The sequence below is a fragment of the Hippoglossus hippoglossus genome, chromosome 11 (assembly GCF_009819705.1).
Source record: "Hippoglossus hippoglossus isolate fHipHip1 chromosome 11, fHipHip1.pri, whole genome shotgun sequence".
Lineage (NCBI taxonomy): Eukaryota > Metazoa > Chordata > Actinopteri > Pleuronectiformes > Pleuronectidae > Hippoglossus > Hippoglossus hippoglossus.
In genome coordinates this window covers 6,037,105-6,057,696 of record NC_047161.1, presented here as the reverse complement: position 1 = coordinate 6,057,696, position 20,592 = coordinate 6,037,105, and the positions used below count along the sequence as shown (strand labels likewise).

General features: G+C 43.5%; 1 protein-coding gene across 5 annotated transcripts in view; it reads left to right on the top strand.

Annotated features, from left to right (window-relative positions):
• The window catches only part of rbms3 (RNA binding motif, single stranded interacting protein), a 255,253-nt gene that overhangs the window by 42,853 nt on the left and 191,808 nt on the right, over positions 1 to 20,592 (top strand). For 2 of the 5 annotated variants that reach the window (XM_034600749.1, XM_034600748.1), the window contains exon 3: positions 10,793 to 11,011. In XM_034600749.1, the coding sequence (XP_034456640.1) occupies positions 10,793 to 11,011 (219 nt within the window). Of the gene's footprint in view, positions 1 to 1,242; positions 1,248 to 10,461; positions 10,590 to 10,627; positions 10,668 to 10,792; positions 11,012 to 20,592 lie in introns of those variants that run through there. The other 3 variants (XM_034600752.1, XM_034600750.1, XM_034600753.1) reach the window with 3 other exon arrangements.

The window sequence follows — 20,592 nt, the reverse complement described above, 5'->3', positions numbered from 1 at the left end:
GAGCACTATCACCAACGCCACCAGCAGCAAATATTCACCGTGCACTCCATCACTGCAGGGCTGGCACACGAGTGCTTTGCAATTAATTAACTTAATTAATTACCGAATTCACACAAGTGCCACAGCTACTTCCTGACATTAGTGCTTTTAAGGCTTTTAGCTGCATCTTCCACAACTGTTTAGTGGGATTTGTGCCTTTTAAAGCTTAAAGTGTGAAGAAAAGGCTCTTTTAGCCGGAAGATCTGAGTTTATATTCTCCGCAAGACTTTGTTTCCTCTGCCAAGGAGGTTGTGTTTTCCTTCCCGTCTGCTTGTTTGTTTATCCATTTGTTTTCCAGCAGGATTACGCACAAAATACTGAACGGGTTTCCATGATACTTGTTGGAATGATGGGACGTGGGCCAAGAAAGGACCCGTTCCATTTTGGGGATGATCCAGACAAAGGGACAAATCCTGGAACATTTCTTTTCCACATTTTAACTGTTTAATGATCATGGATCTTGATGAACAAAATCAGACATATTTACAGGACTGATAACTATGAATGTGTGCAGCAGAATTAAAAGGGGACTGTTGGGTGTGCTCTGAGTGTGGTTCTAGCTCTTTTTACTTCTATTTTAAAAATAAGATCCCTTAAATTTTGTTTTATTATACCAGCACTTCTAAATGTCTGAGCTCTTTCTCCCATTCAGATTGACAAAAAGCAAATTCCCTCCCCCAGACATATGGAGCATTTAAAAAAAAAAAAAATCCAAACTGTTTAATAAGAGGTGGTGCTTTCTTATCCAGTGCCACCATCACTATCACATTCCTTTCACAACAGTGAGAGTATGGCGGTCTGGTTTTCACAGGGGGGCCAGGAGCCACTGTTCTAACATGTCCCTGTGTCAGCGGTCTGGAGAAGAGCTGGAATGTGGTCATGACTCCACATGCATACCCGGCCATGCTCCACTGGCAGGGAGAGTGGGGGGGGGATCACTCTGTTTTTCACTGCAGTCCCTTACATCCTGTCATTCCTGCGCTGAAGGAGAGATATGGACAGATAACAGAGCAGGAGGCAGAACATGAGATATGACATATTGTGAAATAATTTTCCACTCCAAAGGTGTTCATGGCAAAGCTATATACTGTATATATATATAGAAGCTCAATGTGCACTTATAATATGACAATATGTGTGTTGCCCCTCAGCTGTATTCATGCACATTTTCAATTTGCACGTAAGAAACTGAGGGAAATGACAAAAAAGTTGGATATTAGTATAAAGATAAATGCAACTATTGAAACAGATTCAGTTTAAATTAGCATTTTCTTTGGCTGTGTTCTGAGTTTGAGATGCATTCAGTGGAAAATCTTCTTCTAACATGAAAAAGAGTGTAAACACTTATGTGGCTCGCTTCATTTTCAGGTTTACTATATTCCGTGCTAACCATTGTATTTTAATATGAAAAGCTGGCCTTCTCTCATTCTTCCCAAACATCTGAGGTCAATGTGTCTCCAATGTTTTCTTTGCCTGAGCCTCACGGTCACTTTTGCATTTGCACCCAAAGCTGCAAATACTTGAGGAGCATGAAAAAGATGTTTGCGTGTGTCCTAGAAATTTTTTTCCCCTTGTGATCACCGAGGACAAACCTACGCAAATAGTTATTAAAACTTGATCCAACTCTTTACACACACCAAAAAAAAAACAAATCAGTCTTCTTTACTTAGCGCGTAATTGTCTTTTTCTTCCTTTGTGGAAATCAAAACAAAACTCCAAAGTTTAATAAAGGTGTTCATAACGACGTCTCTCAGCGGCACAGCATTTCAGCAAGTCATCCTGCAGGAGGCGGCTCGAACACAACTGTGCTCATGTCAAAACCATACATTTTTCATTGAAGCGGGGAGAGAAGACTTTATTGAATTTAAAGAAAATGATAACATTGTGTGGAGACAGTGTGCAGAGAAAATAGACTTTTATCAAGAAGTGTTGTTATTGGAGCACCGCAGTGTTCTCTGACTTGGTTGCAACTTGCTTAGTTTTCTTGGGCTCTTGTCTTAATTCTTAATTTCCAGCCTCCGCGGGGAGCAGACAGAAATGACAAAACACAAGAGAGATTTTCAAGCCTGAGAGGAGGAGAGAGTAGCTGTAGGAAGGAAAAAGCATCTCTTCTTCTTTTGATCCTGCTCCTTTCAGGCTAGTTACTTTGGCGTCTACGGTTAAGAACACGAAACACATGCTGCTTCTCACACGCTTTGGTGTCGCGATTTTCCTGGCAAATCAACGTGACACTACTGGTTTAGCGGCCTCTGCTGGATCCCGATGCAAACTGCTTCAGATGGTCTGAAAAGGTCATTACAGATCGGATGTGAAGATCCTCCACGGTCGAATTTTGAATAAAAGGTAACAGCCTTAGTACCAGGTTTTTATTTTAGATGAAAAAATGGGGTTCGGGTCTAGAAACTAGCAGCAGCAGTAGGCAGCTGGGGTCCACGTCATTCTGAGAGGTGCTGCAGCAACACGAGCCCATCTGGAGAGAGAGCACAGATCCAAGGACACTGCAGAAGTAGGGGGGTGGGGGGTGTGGGGTGGAAGGTGCTATGCATTGGCCTTGTCATTGGACGTTTGGAAAAACAAAGACATTTCTTTCTTTCTTTCTTTCTCTCTCTCTTTCTCTGTTTCCCTCTTTCTGTCAAACAGACATTAAGCACTCACAGATACGGAGCGGCTCAAACAGCCTCTGACAAACAAACAGGCTGCCATGGAAGACTCTACGTCACCTCAAAGCCATGTCCTCTCATCTTACTCCCCCTCTCCGCTTCCCTTCCTCTAACTTAGAGCTGCAGGGACACATGCGCCAGTGACAGAAACGCATCCAAATTTCAGTGCTGCCATGTCCTGCTGCAGGACTACATCTGTGGACTCTATCCTTCTGATCCACCACCCCGCATTTTGCGATTCTACGTAGCTTATGTGCATGAATATTGAACAATAGTCTGAGTAATATGATCTAGAAAAGCACCTTAACCAAATTAGCCACCCACAGCTACAAGAACGTAACAATAAGGAGCCTGGATAACAACAAATTGCCTCTAAATTGTTGTATGATTTTAGTTGATAAGTGTTGATAATAGGTGAAGTGCTTATTAAGAAGACTTTACATATGTCCTGTAGTCTTTTACCACTGCTGACGCCATTCATACAGACCTGTTCTTACTTAAGTGACCATGTTTGGCTATTTCTGCATCATGTAGGTGTTGTTTTAATGGCACAGACCTCAAAATAACACTTGGATTTTAGTGAGCGGGCCTCAGAGGCCTCAAGCAATCAGAGGTAACCATCATCCCCATGGTGTACAGAGCGATGGGAGGAGAGGGAGAGCGTTAGGCAGAGAGTGAAAGGTGGAAAGACATGCTAAGACAAAGAGAGAGAGAGAGCGACAGAGGGAGACAGTGATGGAGTGAGGTGAACAGACAAAGTGATGGAGCCACAGAGGTGGGTGTATAAAAAGCATACATAAGGAGAGGACTAAAATGTCAGTGAGAAAACATTCGTCTGGGTGTGTGAGCCACTCAGACACAGCTCTCCAGCCCCAGTGGATAAACGGCTGTAATCATCGTTCGGCCGCAGACATTAACAGCCTTTCTCAGGCGAAGTACTGTGCATTACATCCTAGATTACAGTAATTCAAACAGACACACGCAGATATACACACAGATATTAGGTATTCTTATTATTAGAGTAAATGGAAGATTTTTACAGTTTTCTCGTATTTTGATTCAGTGATAAATTACTGAAACTTAAGTCTAGTAGTAAATTACAATTACAAACTCACACACTGTAAAATACATTAAATAAGTCAAGACAACAAATTGGTGTCAGGGGTGTTCAACAGTACAACAGTGCAGTTTATGTCCATTTCACACCACTAGAAAATCTACCTAAGCCTGATGCACATACCTTGATTTTCCTGATCTAAAAAGCAGCCAATGGTTATCAGCAGTGTCCAACATATACCCCAAGGAAAACTAGAATGGTTCCTTAACTTGTACCTGTTTTTTCATCAAGGTCAGTGGATTATTCACAATGTAAAAGAAAGTGATAGACAGAAAATGCCCTTTTCTTTCAGATCTGTGCAAAGATCTTAGGGGTTCTTCCTTCGCCCAAGTCCTATCCTCTACCTTCAGTGTATTGGTCAGTAGCTCACAAGCCGAAGAACAATCCAATGGAACAGTGAATAAAACCCCTCCTCAGTGGACATACATAAACGCCCATCTGAAACGGTTTTACCCAAATGGACCCAAATAGAGAGAGAACACCCATACTGATGGACAGCCAGTTAAATGATTGAAGAAAGCAGCCCAGACCCATGAAGGCCTTTATTTTTGATTAATTGTTCCGTCCACTCATCGAAGTAAACCCTATGATTGATTACAAAAAAACGTTCTGTCTATCCCCTGGGTTGAAATCAGAATATCAGCACTTTCCAATCTCTTCTTCCATCAGCCCCCTCTGCAGCTTTAGGCCTTCATTCCCCCCCCCCCCCCCCCCCTGAAGTACCCCTGTGTAAATGTTTATGTCCCCTCTCCACCGAGGGGGTGGATGCCTCTTCTTCTTGTTAGTCCAAGCGTAGTGGGAGATCGACAGAAGGTAGTGGGAAAGGGAGCACCGAGTACTTTGGTGGTTTCCTGGTTATCGAAGTCAGGACACTTAAATAAAGTGAGTTAGACTGTTCGTTTGATCACCCCCCCCCCTCACCCCCCCCACCCCGTCGTGTTTTTCCGTTTATTTGCAATAGATGGCGAGATGCAAGTTTGGGTGTTCGCAGCAGCAGCAGCCCCCGGGCTCACGGTTCATCAGACCATAAACATGTGTCAGACCAAGGAAAATATTTGGAGAGAACGATAACAGACTCAGAAACTTTTGAGGTTTACTTACAACTCCAGGTGTCGGAGGGTCATATTATTTTTTCCGCGAAGATTCTCACAGGTCAAAGACGGGCTCAGTCAATGTATTTCCTTCCGTCCTTTATATGTGCCCCCTCCGCACCTCCACTTCACATACTATGCCCTTCTTTCAGCACCTCAAAAGACTCAGAGCAGCATCTGGTATGAAAACAGAAAGCAAACACCGTCTACTATGAGCTGGAATATATAAACAGAGTATTGTGCCATCTCGTACTTTGAAATCATAAACAGAGCATGACTTATGGTTAGGTACATCGTGTTCATCTCCCGAGACCAGAGCAACTCCTCTGAAGAGGTATGGCCACGGCAGTTTGTAAAGGGACTCCAGTCAATAGAGATTTCCCAGAACCTAACAGTACACCCCACACTCTAAACTTGGCAACGCTGACCCAAAGGACAGTCCTGAACCGCGGGTATGAGTAGCTGTCGGCCAACCTGGGTATAATGTCACCCTCTGACCCAGTTGCCTTGGTTACCACCTACTCTGTGTCCCTCCAGACGCTCTCATCTTAGATCGTGGAGGGGTTTTCTTTGAGCCCTACGAGAAGAAGTCAAGAGAAAAAGAGAGACGCAGCAAAAGAATGTGTGGTGTTGGCTTTGCCCTGGAGCGTGGAGGCCCTGTGGAGGCCTCTCATCCCTTTTTCAGATGAGAGCAGCCTGAAACCTGTCAGACTTGTCATGTGCCAAGATCCAGACATGCTCTGTGACCGGGTTGCCTTGGTTATGCTTGATCTTGGTCCGTGAGCGTTGAAGAGAGGATGAGGATGGCTGAACAGAGATGCCATCTGGGATTGTAGGTGGAACTGCCGGTAACCCCCAGAGACTGTCACACCTATGTTTGCTGCATTTTGCCAGGAGTGACAGTGGAACCCTGCATGCTTGGCAGTCGAAAGGTGACTTGTGTGAGGGGATGAGGATTGGCAAGGAGGAGCGACTGGTACAGAGGAGGCCATTTCATGCAACACAGCCTCCAGGAAGTCAGTCATCAGAGATGCCAAAGGAAAGCTGCATCTCTTTCATAGCCGGCCAAACAGAGCAACCAGGCGTGGAGGACCCTCTAGAAGACAATATCCCCTAACTAATGCCATCTGGGATGACTTTCCTGGTCCACGTGGTAAAGCCTCTCTCCCTTAAACCATTAGCTTCAACCGTCAAGTCAAAAAGGCATTGGCACTTGGGTATTCGCTGGTTTTGTTGCCACGTTGTAAGGACCTCATTTTTGTTCATTGAACAGGTTTTTGAGTGAGATTCAGTTTTGCGCCACTGCACAGGAGGTTGTCGTGTTATTCTGCATGAGTGTCGTATGAAACGGGGAAATTAAGATGACACTGAGAGGAAAATGGCCCCTTTGGGCAGCACTCCAGTCTCTTTGGGGGAAAAGGGGGATGAGCAAAGATGAAGGACAGCTCGGCCAACAGGAAACCAGGACATATTGATTTGGATCCATGTTGTGGGAAATCACCATTTGTGCCCCGCAGCACCCATTTATCCAGCAACAGCTGTGGGGCACGATGCCTTGAGGACATTCAGATCATAACAGAGCAGGAGTACCGAGTTCTTAAATGCATGAAGAAAGGAGCAAAAAAGATCACAGACATGGGACTATTAGTCATGATGCTTAGTCGTACACCTTGAGAGTAAGGTTACACCTTAGATAAAATTAGATAACTTGTCAGGGAAAAAATAACAAACTGTTGCCTTAGGGTGTTTGATTCATCCTCCGAGAAAGTCAATATACCTAGAGGAAACCATAAAACTGTAGAATTTCACAGAGAGCAATAAAAAAGTGTATTCCTGCTAGAAAAAATTCTGTAATACAAAAGCAATCTGATGTCTCGGCAAAAGACCGCAGTTTGCTTCCTCAACATCTTACACCGGGGCTTGTTTTTGTTCTATTATGTTATAGATTTCATGGTAGAGATATTTCCTGGAAAGCAAGTAAGTGTTAAGTGTGACCATATTATTCCTCAGAGGGAACCTCATGGGGAGGTTTCATCACAGTTATGGGGTCACACAGTGTTCTCAAAGAAATGTGTAGGAGGAAACGGTGTTTTTCTTCTTTGCAGCTCAGAAAACATAGGACCAGTTTAACTTTGTTCACTCCCTCTTGAAAGAACTTGAACAAGACACCTCCATTGTTACCACAACCAAGTTAGATTTAATTAACCGTGTTCAGAAAGAGAGGTAAAGTTTCTCTGAAATTCACTTGGATTTATTATAATGACAAATATGCATTAGTTATGTAAATGAACACAGATTTCACCTGCAGACTCGAAAACCCACCTTTCTGCACCTTCTAATTTCAGCTGAGCTCGACGTGACTCACGGTTTGATACCCTCTAGTGCAGCACATTATAGAAAGAAACCGCTTCCATACGGAGGAGCGGGACGCACAAGAGTTCTGTAATTCACCGGCGGCTATCTCCCGACACTTTCAACCATGCAGTGTCACCAGGGTGAGAGGGAAGGAAATCACTTAACCAGAGAAGAATGGACTCAGGAGAGGCGCTATATGCTTTGGTTCATCTCAGGGTATTAATGGAGCCACAACCTCACTTTTTCATCGCTGAGAGTGAAGCATTATTCCGTTTCAACTTGCACGTGTAGTAATAAATGGGGCTGATAATGCCCTGGCTTGCTGTAGAGTTCTTACATTTCTCTTTCATGGAGAGCAAAATGACTATCCTGTATGAAGAAAATAACCCACACCCCTGTATTATGATCAGAGGTTAACATGCTGGAGGAGATATTAATGTGTGAAGCAGCTGCGGGTCAGGTCAAAGCTGCCGTTTCTAAAGGTTTCAGAATACATTAGAATAATCTTAATGGTTGCTTCTGAAGCAGTTACACTACAATGCAAATATATGTTGTTTTTTGGTTTTAAAGTTTTAATATGTAGCGATTCTTTATATCAAAATGTAAAAAAAAATAGACCAATGTTAGATAATTTCTTGATTTGTGTTCTTATATTATTCAAATTAACCTGACAATCCTGAAAACCAAGGCTTGAACCTCAACAGCCGTCATCAGCCAAAAAAATTCCACTTTCCTAAGATGTTTTCTGCCAAACTGTAGAACTTCAATTGGCCCTCACACAAAGACTCAAAGGACATAAATCAGAATATGAAAAATGTTAATGATGCCCATATCAAATTATGTACCTCTATTAAAACAGAGAAGAGTGAAAACAATGCTTGTAGACACAAGCCAACACACACACACATACATCTGTTTGCCTACATGTAAAACATTCCCCCTCGGAGGAGGTAGAGCCTTGTGGAACCAGATCCGATTGGCCCTCATATAAAATGAAGAAATATGGGCCGAGTGCAGCTCTCTGACGAGCCGCTGAAAGTCTGTGACATGGATCTCAGTCTGGGGACCAATCATGCATTCCAGTCGAGGAATGCCAAGACCCTCGGATCTCCGCCTCATGCTAGGACATGTGACATAAGGAGGGAATATCTTGTCAGTCATGCAGCAGACAAACCAACCTGAAAATGTTATCCCACAGAATATATGTGCATGAAAGATAATACACTTGTAATGGGGCCTTGCACACAACACCTTTGCACAGATGCATCACTTCCAAATGCCTCATCATTGGCTGAATGGTCCTCGTTTATAAGACCAATGGAGGTTGTTGCATTGCTCGCAGCTGCATTTAAACTCTATGAACTGGTGAATACTTGTGTTTAAGCTGCTGCTGTGGCCGTGCAGCTTAATGTACCATCCTTGGGCCCGTTCATTCCCTTCTGGCTCTCACATCGCCCGTGTAATAGTTCAGGCTGTTTGCGAAGCACTTGCATCACTGAGGCATAGCTGCAAATGCTCATGTGTTTTTAGTACCATGTGCCCATGCCCACACACAGTCCTCAGATTTTGACCCAATGACTAAGTGTTTCAGTCGAGGCCCGAGAGAAAATAACGACTCGTTGAGTTTCACAAGAGCAGAAGTAAAAAAAATGCAATGCATCGCTCACTTTTTGCATTCTTGCTAAAAGTTTCAGATTTTTATACTGTTCAAACCCTAAAAAATCAGTGTTTCACATATTTGTCTCATTTTTCCCCAGATCCCGTGGTTTTATTACACCAGTGGGCCTCTCTCATGCTCCTCTATGGACTCTTCACTGTACTGTATAAATGAGCTGATCCTACTTCGGGGGAAAACTGCCTCCTTCTGTTTTATATTAACACAAACTCTAAACCGGTCGTTATATATACTGTATATATTCGGCTGAACTTTGTCTTACTTTCCCCCCCCCTTCTGGTTCTTTTTCGTGATGAAGAATACAAAACTGGCCGGCCCTCTGGCAGCTGTGAGTCTGTATCGCTGCTATCGCTCTGCTGCGGTTTCCCCTGTGCGGGATGACCCCTGACCTCGGTGAAAATTCTACGGGGGCTAAAGGGGACTGTTAATGCTCACTGGTGATGCACAGCTGTGCTTCATTCATGGTGTTTGTCTTTGCTCCGCACACCATTCGCACATGTAAATTGAATCATTGCAAAGTGCTCTTTATGTTGCGTCATAGTTTTTTTTTTCTTCTGAGGGAGAGTAAACTGAAGCTAAAGGATCAGAGCTGCAAATAAATACACTATCAATTAATCTACATGATTCTTGCTGTTCTGGGTTTGTACCCTCATGATTGAATGCACTTATTTTAAGTTGCATTGGATAAAAGCGTCAGCTAAATGATATGTGATGTAATGTCAGTAAAATCTCGTTCTCAGATGAAATAATTAATTGGGTTGGAAACAGAAATTTGGGATATTTTGTATGAAAAAAAGACTTAAACTATACTTATATCTGATGTAGAATGTAGCTGCTGTTTATTATTCCCTCTATTACACCAACGTTTGCAGGTAAACGCAGGGTAAACCCATTAAAACCATCGCCATTAGAGGAGTTACGAAGAATAAATCGCTGTTGTGCGTTGCTCCCAGATGTAAAACCCAAAATGTACACAAACATTCATGGCTTTTCAAATTCCATTAAGGTCCTTTAGTGACTTAATCCTCTTTTACTTTCTGCTTTGTCCTTTATATATATATATCATACAGTCAAAAACTTATGATAAAGCCCCTGATAACAACTAAACCTTTTGCTGATGGTGCACCACAAGCTATAACTAATCATTCAAACATATATTTACTATTGTAAAAATCATATTAAGCCATTGCAGGTTTAAACAAACTCTAAATGTCAGTGCTGAGCGGAGTCAGCTAATATTACCGTATTTACCCTCGGTCTTGTTAAAGTGCCACAGATTGGCATGTGTGCCCCGTTTGTGCTCTATTTCCTGTGTACTCCAGTGGCTATGACAGCCCAGGTAACCCATCTGCGAGCGCCGTAAGCCGGCCTGTCAGCAGACTCAGCCCTGCGCTTCCCCGACCCCGTTGATACCCAATATATAATGCCACACCAGGACGCCCATTGCCAGCCTGTAATCCGAGCATCTTATCAAACCAATCAGCACACCAGCGAGGACGCATCTCGACCGTGACAGAAGGGGTTTTTCACAACATCTGGTGTTCTGGGAGAGAAAGAGTAGGGAGACGGTGAAGAGAAAGTGTGAGCTCAGTCTTGATGCTGGTATGGAGATTTCGGATCAACACCACATCCTGCTTTCTCTTTCGATACAGGTCAGTGAGCGGGCAGTCAGTTGGCAGTGCCTGCTCGCTGCAGCACAGGCTGCTCACAGTTATGCTAATGATATTCTTGTTGGTAACATTTGTCACTGCACTCGCTCACGGTCTTCTCCTCTGTTGCTGCCCCATGCTAACCTCTTCCGTCCCCCTGTTTCCCAACCCCTTGTCCCCTCTATCCACTTCTGTCCTTCCTTTAGCCCAGCGCAGCGGTGAGAGGTTACCACAGCAGTAAGGCAGCTGCCATGAATTCAAACCTCGCCTCCAACTGGACCACTGGTAGCAGTGGCGGTCAAGGGGCCTGGAGTGGCCCCTCCTACACCCATGCGAGTCTGCAGCATTACCTTTCCCACCAACAACAGCCGCACCACCACCACCATCAGTCCACAAGCTACGCCTACTGCCCGGCCCACACAGCTGTGAGTACAACACAGTTCCTCTCTCTCGGTGACGCGTGACGTTTCACTCTCGTCTATCTTGTGTGTCACTCTCATCTCTAAGAATTCTCTCTCGGTCTTGCTTATTATTTCTAATCAATCACTTTCTGGTGCCCATTAATGGCTGTTACTACCAGGGAAGCTTTTATACACTCAGCAGATTCTCTTTCTTCGCCTCCCCCTCCTCCCCCCTTTCTATCGCTTCCCTTTAATCTTCCCCTCTTTCCCACACTCTTCTCGTTCAAGCCCTCATTGTGTATATCACTTCCTCTCGCTATCTTTTCCTTTCACGCTCCCTCTCCCTCTCCCCTCTGCAACTTAATTTGTTTTCTTTCATCCATCCTCTGCATCGACAGCGCAATGAGAGACTAATTGAGGTAGAGACACTTTTGGACAGCTTCCCTTGTCATTATCCCTGGAATTAATTGCTGTGCTGCAATCCATTTGATTTGACTTTATTGGTGCGATCTGGTTTTCTAATGTAACGTTCGGGGTGTGACTGGAAATCAGACACGATAATTTCATTATCGTCCTGTTCCTGTCACAGTCGTGAAGCAGGAAAAGGTTTTTTTTTTTGTTTTTTTTTAGCATTTCTTCCTGTTGTAAATGTGTTTGCTTATTTCCCATTACAAAACTCTGATGTTGCCTAATCTTACATATGCACCACATGCATTTGCCAGCGGCCTCTTTGCCAACATGTTGAGATTACCCTGAAGCACTTACATGCAACAAGTGAAGAAATTGGATTGGATTTAGAAGTGATAAACATCATTGTGTGCTGGCTCCTGAAATGGTTGCACATGGCATTCCTTTTATGTTATTCCATTGATATCATGGTACAATTCAAAAGTAAAAACAGAAATTATCTTTGTGTGTTCAAGCTGTTGTGTGTGCATCATTTTGTTACAACATTCTTGTCATCATCAATGTTTTTCACTTGTTTCACACTGTTGCGTCCATCACTAACAAACACCATCATTACTACTGTCATTTCCGATTCCACCAACACCAAGGAATGAGGAGCAAGGCCCCTTTTAAACTGTGTTGTAAAAAACAAATAAACAGGAAGCAAAAACAGAACATTCCACAAGAGAGACATAAACACTGTGGCTGTGGTTCTCGTTGTGGTCGGGGCTCATGTGTCTGTCTCGCAAAACTTTCATCCACAGCCACACACGGGACGCAGGAGTTTCTGAAACAGTTTTTCATGCTGTCGGCCTAAGCTTTACTGTTTCTAATGTTGGACTTGCATGGTCCTTGGTTTTCTGAATGTTAAAGAAATATAAAAATACTTTTATTCTGATCAGACAGACTGTATTTGCAGTTTTAAATATATATCAATTTTGTTCATGGGTAATGACAATAACACTTAAGAACTTTGGGTAATTTCCTTTAAGTAGCAAAGTCTCCAAGCTGGTTCTCAAATCTGCCAATGCACTCACATGGGATTCTCAAAAGCTACTACATCACTTAATGCCACCGTTCTGAGTCTTGTACACAGTGGCATGCTCCAGAAATTACGTCATTTCCACTGGTGCGAGGAGTCGTTACAACTTGGTACTGGAATCTAGCGCTACTGAATTTAGCTGGAGGCAAGAATCTGAGAAAAAGACCAGCTCTACAGACACTACAGACACTACAGACCCTCTATGACCCTTCATCAATGTCCTTAATGAGGGAGCACAGAGATTCCCAAATGGCTCCTCGAGGGATATCGGTAAAGACAAGGCACTCTGCTGGAAACTATGGAAAAACCTCCGCAACCACTTTGTCAAGGCAACGATATGTGAGCAAGCCTGGAGGAAAAAAGCCAGTGTCAATACTGCTTTGTGTTTCTTCTTCTTTTCCTTTTTGTGGCGGTGACACCTCACGTACAGAAGAAGACTTCACCAAGTCAGCAAAAGAAGACATCGATGTCACAGTTGGCGCACGCAATGATCAGTCTGTCAAGCATGACGACAGCTTCACTGTTTACTTAGGAAGGAAGTTATTATCATCACTCTCCACATCCTGCTGAGCCGAGGACCGCGAATCAATGACTAACATATTCTACATTCACATACAGTAATAATCATCGAGGTATGATTGATGTTTTCGGATGTGATGCAAGTTGAACAGATGCATTTGTTAAATGAAAACATAGAATGAGTGACTGATCTTATTTTAGCAGCCTGCGATACAACGTTGCAGTTTAATGAAAAAACCAAACAGTGAATGAATTTGATGGGCTGATTTCCACTGCATCACTGTGTATGACATCCGGTCTGAGTCTGAGACATTCCAGGAAGCTCGTACACACAGAGCCAGCAGACAAAACGTTGTCAGTCCCCAAAAAAGTCCCGGAATGGATTTGAAACAGACGACACACTCGGAGGGGAAACAAAGCACAAATTCACAACAGATCCTTCCTCTCTGTTGTCCTGTGTGTGTTTTCGTTTTGTGGGATGTTGATGCACCAGGCTTCTCACAGTACCCGGGCCAGCTAGCCTTGGTTGCAGGCCGCTGCAGGATTATCAAACGATTGCCCTAATCTTGACCCTCTCCACAATCAAAGCGTAGCAGACTCGGCTGGCTTTAACTGGCCCGTTTTCAAGGGACAGCAGGGGCGGCTGTTTTCTTTTCAGCGATTTTCATTTCGTCCCTGCAGAAAGCAATTTCTCCCCCACTATCATGTCTTCGTCCCAGGCTGTTACGAGTCAACACTTTGGCCTTAAGGAGGATTCACAGCGCCTAGAAATGGATAATCCAGTTGCACTCAGTAAACAAAGGCGTCGTACTACCCTGCATTTCTTTTTTACTGCTTTTCAAATACAACTCATACTGTATAGAAATTCCCACACTTAACAAAGAAACCAAAGCAACACCCCCCCCCCCCCCCCCCCCCCCTCTGTCTTGTACTCTCTTTCTCTCAAACACCCCCCACTTTCCCCCCCGTTTCTTTTCTTCCCTAAATGCAAGTGTAATTTCAGGCATATTAGATACAAAAATGCCCACAAAAAGGGAAGAAAAACACAACCGATAGCTCAGCATGTGTCTGTCCTCTCGGCAGAGGGAGGTGAGTAAATAGAGGAAAAAAAGCAACGCGAGCGAGGATCCAGCAGAGATCAAGAAGCTTTGCCTCCAGTGGGTTTGTAATTACAATGGAAGCAGATCCATTTCCACTCTTTAATATGGTGGGATGAAGATCCCTCAGGGAGGAAGGTGGTGCGACAGAACAGCGGTGGATAAAGTCGTGTAGAAGTCAAGAAATTTGACTGGAAAAAGAGTCAGCCAGAAAGACTATGTTATTCCCTGTGAATATGCAAAGCTAACTGCCAAGAAATACTACATACTACTACAAATTTGCTTTACTAAAGGTCTTCAGGAGTTGTAGATTGATAACTTTACTTGCTCGTGTTTCTTTTCAAGAACTCGTGTGAACTTTAACCATCAACCGCTGGCTCCCATCGACCGTCCGTTCACTAACCTCTGACTCATCACGGTGAATTTTCACAAGCATTGATAACATTACACGTTCTTCTCCTAATAAAAACATTGGAGTGAGCTATCACTCTTTTGTCTGAGGACATGGACATCCCAGTGAAACCTTCAATTCAATCGGGAAGTGTCGGTGCAAGCAAACTCTGGTTTGTACCTCATTAGACTTGCCAAGCACACCGCAGCCAATCATTCAGTCAATACAAAGCTGCTAGCAGGGATTCCCAGTACATCTCCAGATTCACAAGGTCGGAAAACTCAAAGAGGCACAAAGGGACATTGCCCGAGTCTGAGAAAATAGGTGATAATCGCAGAGAGCAGACGAGATAGAAATAGCAAACCAGTCAGAAAGAGGAAGAGAAAAATGAGCATGTATTATGTGAAATATTGCCATATTATTTTAAGCTTGGCTGGCTAACACACCGCTCTAAAAACAGTCCTTGCCAGTGGCAGTGCAGCACAAATGCAAAGAAGTGATATCAGAGAAAAGAAAATTGCAGTATTATCTTAGTTGAAACTAATATAATCAAAACACGTGGTATCAGACCAATAGAGATTTGCGTACTTGCAGATGCCCGACAGCATTTTCGTCAGTATCTGAAGCATTTCCGAGGCTGGTATCGGAATATCTCTTAAAAAATGTAATTTTCCACGTCTTTGCATCTCCTCGTATTCATTATGTGTAGGTGTCGCATCACTTTCCTCCACCAGCTGACCTCCTTATCTGTCTCTCTTTGTGAGGGCCCAGGCTCTGGCACAACCCTTGGTGTTGTGATTTGCTTAATTAGCCATAAATCACAAACACCCATTCACACCGGCTGACAGATGACACGGTCGTTTAGCTGAATGAGCGGCTAGCCTGCTGGCAACAAGTGAGGGCTCGTCCGCCGGCTGATGACCCGGACGAGACAAATGCATTGAAGCAAGTGGTTGTCCAGGAAAAAGCAAAAGGATCAGACAAATGAGTGAAGAAGGTTGGGAAGCAGGGGATGAAGGGAGGGCAAGGACGTTGTGGCTAAAAGAGATTTGGCTGTAACTGATGAATTCTTATACAAAATACTGAAGAGAATATTTAAAATGAATTCCTGATAGCAGAAGGGGCAGCTGCCGATGTGTACCATACATGTGTGGCTGCAGGAGCTTTGTGATGAAGTACATTAGCTCACATTTTAAATTGTGAGTCTCTTTCATCAGTCCTTGATTGAAGAGCACTGCTCACTCCCCAAATACTGCAATGATTCATCTTTGCCACGAGCTAGAACGGGGCTTTGTCTCAGTAATTAATTTAGCTCTCGGGACAGCAGTTGGAATGAGTCGAGTCTTCAAGGCCTAATTAAAAGAAGATTGTCAAACATATTCTAGGTCACACAGCTCAGAATCTCCAGCCGTTTATGAGGGATTTCGGGCACAGCCACCTCGTCCTTCATGGACCATTTTGCCGGGTGATGGAGTGCGGGTTACAGAGAGTAAAACAAATGGCTTTATTTGCTGTGTTGATCTCTTCAGGCACCACTTGAAAATGGAGACACTTGATGTTTTGTTTATCATTGGTTACACGAGTCAATAACTCAATCCAGTTATGGCCTTGTGCCGCTTTGTCTCTGTCTGGAGGTGTTTTCTTTTGAAATTGCTAAGAAATCTCATGATTCGTCTCTGTGCAGAAGTGGCCACACAATTAATTTCCAACAATCAGCAGAGTGAGAGAGTAACTTCACATGAATACATTGGGTTTAATATATAACTTTCCCCAAAATAACACAGATGGAAAAACAGATTTTGGCGCCACCTTCATCCGAACATATCACTCGTGGGGTTTATTTTAGTGAGCCAGTCAGCCGACAGATTGACAGGCAGAGAGTGTCTATCTTATCTGGACTCAAAATGAGAATCAATGACTTTAGTTACAGGCGCAGAATGATTTTAACGGTGTGCACACACACACACACACACACACACACACACACACAGGATCTGAACAATTAAGCGCGAGCTGTCGGGCTTAGTGCCTGGGTCCATTGTAAGCGCTCTAAACCTGTTAGACTGTGACAGACCATTAAAAGGCTGCCAAGGCTTCCCTAATTTGCTCTAAGAGTGCACATTGAGGCAGAGTGAATGAGGGCTGAGTTCCTGTGTACGAACATGCATTCACTTCCTGTGACACTCCGACGCGAACTCCCACACCCCAGTGGCCATTCTGCACGGAAACGTTCACACACACACGCGCTCACATATTTGAAGTTGTCAATTAGGGCTGGGCGATAAGACTTCAAATCAATATCATGATTATTTCAAACTTTTACCTCAATCACACACACACACACACACACACACACACACACACACACACACAACCCTGAGGTCCTGGCTGTGCACGTCACAATCCGTCATGAATGTTTTTTCAATAAATACGTGTCTCATAAACTCCAGAGTAAATCAAAACAAACACAAAGTAAACTTCAGCACTGTACGTGTCCTAGTAACTTCTGATTAGTGCAGGGTTTCAAAACACGGAGTTTACCTTTCCAATACTATGACTGGTTTCTAACCAACACACGTAGTCATGATGAGAAGGCACAACATTTGTAAGGAAACTCTTTGTATTTGACACTTTTGAATGAGTGGTTCTTGGGCGGATGTTTCACCTAGCAGGCATTTCCTGTCGTGACCAGAGCTTGGCGTTCTCCACCATTAGGAATTAAAGGCCTCGGCCACAGAATCCTGTATGCCAGACCACAGGAATACCCAGAATATGACTAAGCTTCCAAGCCCTCTGCATGTTTCATTTCCTATTTCACAAGAGCGGGCGGTCCATGCGGATTCCTGGCTGCGGTGTGCCTCCAGTCTTCCTTTAGCGGTGGTTGGTGGTTGATATGAGATGTTGGACACAATGGGAGATGTTAGAGGGTGGATTAGGAAGGGTGCTGGCAGATCCTAGAGGAATTTAAATGGGTGTCTTCTCTTGTTGGGATTATGTGCACCGTCATATTTTAGGTGTCATCGCGGGCTTAGCGCTGTTTCTTGGCCACGTTCAATGGCAAATTCGAAACATCTCATCTGTGAAATCGCTCTTCAGCGAATCACTTTGCACCTGTTTCTTTCTCTTCAGGTGATTAGTCAATGACGGGGGGGAGCAGGGGAACATAAATCACATATCCTGAGCCGTGGATGTGACCTTAATTCCTAATGTTTGGCTCTGATCATATCTTGGTTCTCAACTAGCACACACACATCGATAGCTGTGCGCAGATGGGTTTTCATGTATGGAGGCCTGGGGCTGTAGTATTGGCTTTAAAAACAGCCATAACATCTGTAAAGCATTACGGCTGATTATACTTGTTCCTCGGCGTAATCATGCAATATGGGCATGAGCGACGGCTGAACATGAACCGCATGGGAACGGAGGAGACGTTGAGGCCTTGACGATTCTAATAAAGCCGTGAGGCCCATGCCTACATCCACACGGGATCGCACCCCAGCACAATCATTTCACACAGTCCTATTTTATTATTTGCATACTTGGGATGACCCTACATTTATTTCCTCAGCCCGAAACTCCAGCCTCAAACATTCTCCCTGAAACACTTGAACGCAACCACTTTGCGAGGAACATTACATTCCCCATTTTGTTCTTGGTCCGTTCACACAAAGCAGATGAATCTCAGGAGTGAATCACAGTCGCCTCGTCTTTGTTTAAAAGGCTGTGAAATGTTTATTTGAATATCAGGTTTTGATGCGACTTCCAGAGAACGAAAGAGGAAATGCTTCTTTCGAGGCTTTACTTAGTTGCAGCGCACACACAAATTCACTGTTTAAGAAAACGCACAATTCTTTTAACTGATGTCAGCATCTTTGCACACCACTTAACTTGCAATGCACTCCGGAGACTGTGTCTAAGTGGTTGTGCCTATTAAAATTCTTATCTAGTATAGGAAAAGTAAAGCAAACTTACGCTGTGAACCTTTCTGAGAAATACTATCTATTTTAGCCCCTGTCGAATGAATCATTCGTGGTATTTTATTAATGCCGTGTCAGAGTTGCTTAACACAACCGTGAAAGTTCCTCTCTGTTATTCCAGATGTCTGGACTGTGGACACGGCTTCTCCCGACTTGACACGAGGCGATGGTGCGGCCACACCCTCCGACTTATTGATTTATTTAATTAATTTGCCTTTTCTAGGAAAATAAACGTGTGTGTGCAACAGGTTATAAATGTTTTTATATGCGGCGTTTGTCTAACATTTTTATATTTCTATGAATAAAAATTAATCTGTGTGAAGTTAGAAAAACAATGAATACATAAATATAGACAAGCTGTTACAGTATGATAAAATACACCTGACCAGAAATCCCAGACAATACAATATTAAATTCAATGCAGTCCACGAGCTTTGTAATAAACCCCCCCTTTATCAATCTTGTTATTCTCTGTAGCTGTTGAGGATGTGACGGTGGTTGCGAGTTCGGCACCGTGATCCCCTCAGACGGTGCAGCGTGTGCTGTTGTGTGTTAGGTTTGTATTGCACTGAAAGCTGTTTCTAATATGCTGTTCCCCCGTCTGTTTGTGTGTCAGAAGTGTATTAATAGATTGGTCACACGTTGTTCTTCTTGAGGTTGTTGTTGTGCAAGACAGATTCCGGATATAAGTCCTCAGATGAAAAGCTTCGTGCACCAAACTTGTACGTTGCCTCACAATTCTTTTTCTGGGTGTTCTAAAATCCTATTTGCTGATTTTACGTCTTGTTGATGACACAGTTGAATTCTTAAAAATTACCAGATAGTTAAACTATACAAAATTGACTGTGACTTCACACCAATAAGGATTTCACAGATGCAGCCAAATGGAATCTTTCTGTTTGCTGTCGCTACAAACAACCACCGATGACCTCAGGAGAAAGTCAACATTTTGATATAAACACCAGCGAGTCCAGCACATTGTTGCTCTGACTCTACCTTCAACCAGTGGACTCAGTTGCCCTGCACTCTGTCTCATGTCAGACCTGTCAAAGCTGTTTCTTTTTGTTTGAAACTTAAACTATGTCACGCTCTGTTCTGTGTCCCGTGTTCTGACAGGTGCCTGCCATTCTTTTCACTGCGTGTTTCAAGGCCACTCCGTGCTTAGCGCATTGTTTCCGATTAATAACCTAGACTGTGGTGAATCGCCGTGGTCTAATTTGTCCTGTCACAGTCTCATGATGATCTGGAATTTGCACTTGCACTTCAAATAATAACATTAAAAAACACTTACTTAGTGTTTTGCAGCGTTGCGTCATTGTACTGTTGTAGAAGGACCAGCCATTGGCAGCACCAGGAGAAATCCAGTCATGCCTGGTAGACCATCAAATGCTTTACTTGAACTTAGCATAGCATCGGTAGTTTCCACTTTAGCTGTGTCGATTCGCATGCAACCCTCAGCAGACTGACGTGCCAGTTTACATCTGGTGTTTCTCCCCCTCTCAAACACACCTGTGGCTTATCGCTGTGCCTTCCTCACCTCTCGCACCAATTAGCATCCATAGATCATTTGAGCTGCACTTGTCATAACAGGAAAAGCAAAGATAAGAGCATTAGCACTGGTTTCTATTGTCCCAGTATCCCAGTAAGCTTGTGTAGCAGCAGTGCAATGCAGTAGAAAGTAGAGTTATTCATTACACATGCTTTTTTCTTCCTTGTTTTTCCAACTTAATGCCTAATGTCCAAAAAACGTTATTTCCAGTATCAACAATCCTCATTTCCACAAGAATACCACTGTCTCTGAATCCCGTCACCAGAGTATGAACCTTTTTTAATGTAGGTAACAACATGGCCTTGTGTTCCATTCACATCATGTGAGGATGAAGGTAATGATGGGAAACATTACAGGGAGCATTTACATCATTGGACGACACAAGATGGCAGCAGTCAGTGAGTGCACCTCATGAAATACTGGATAGTCCAGCTGTCATAGTAAATACACAACAGCTAAACAAAGTAGAGGGACACAAGCATAAGACAACAATATTTTCTTCAAAGATTGTCACACTGCCTAGAAAGCAAACGCTTGGTTAAAAGTTGATGGGTTTTACTGCAAAACTGTACATGTGAGGGTT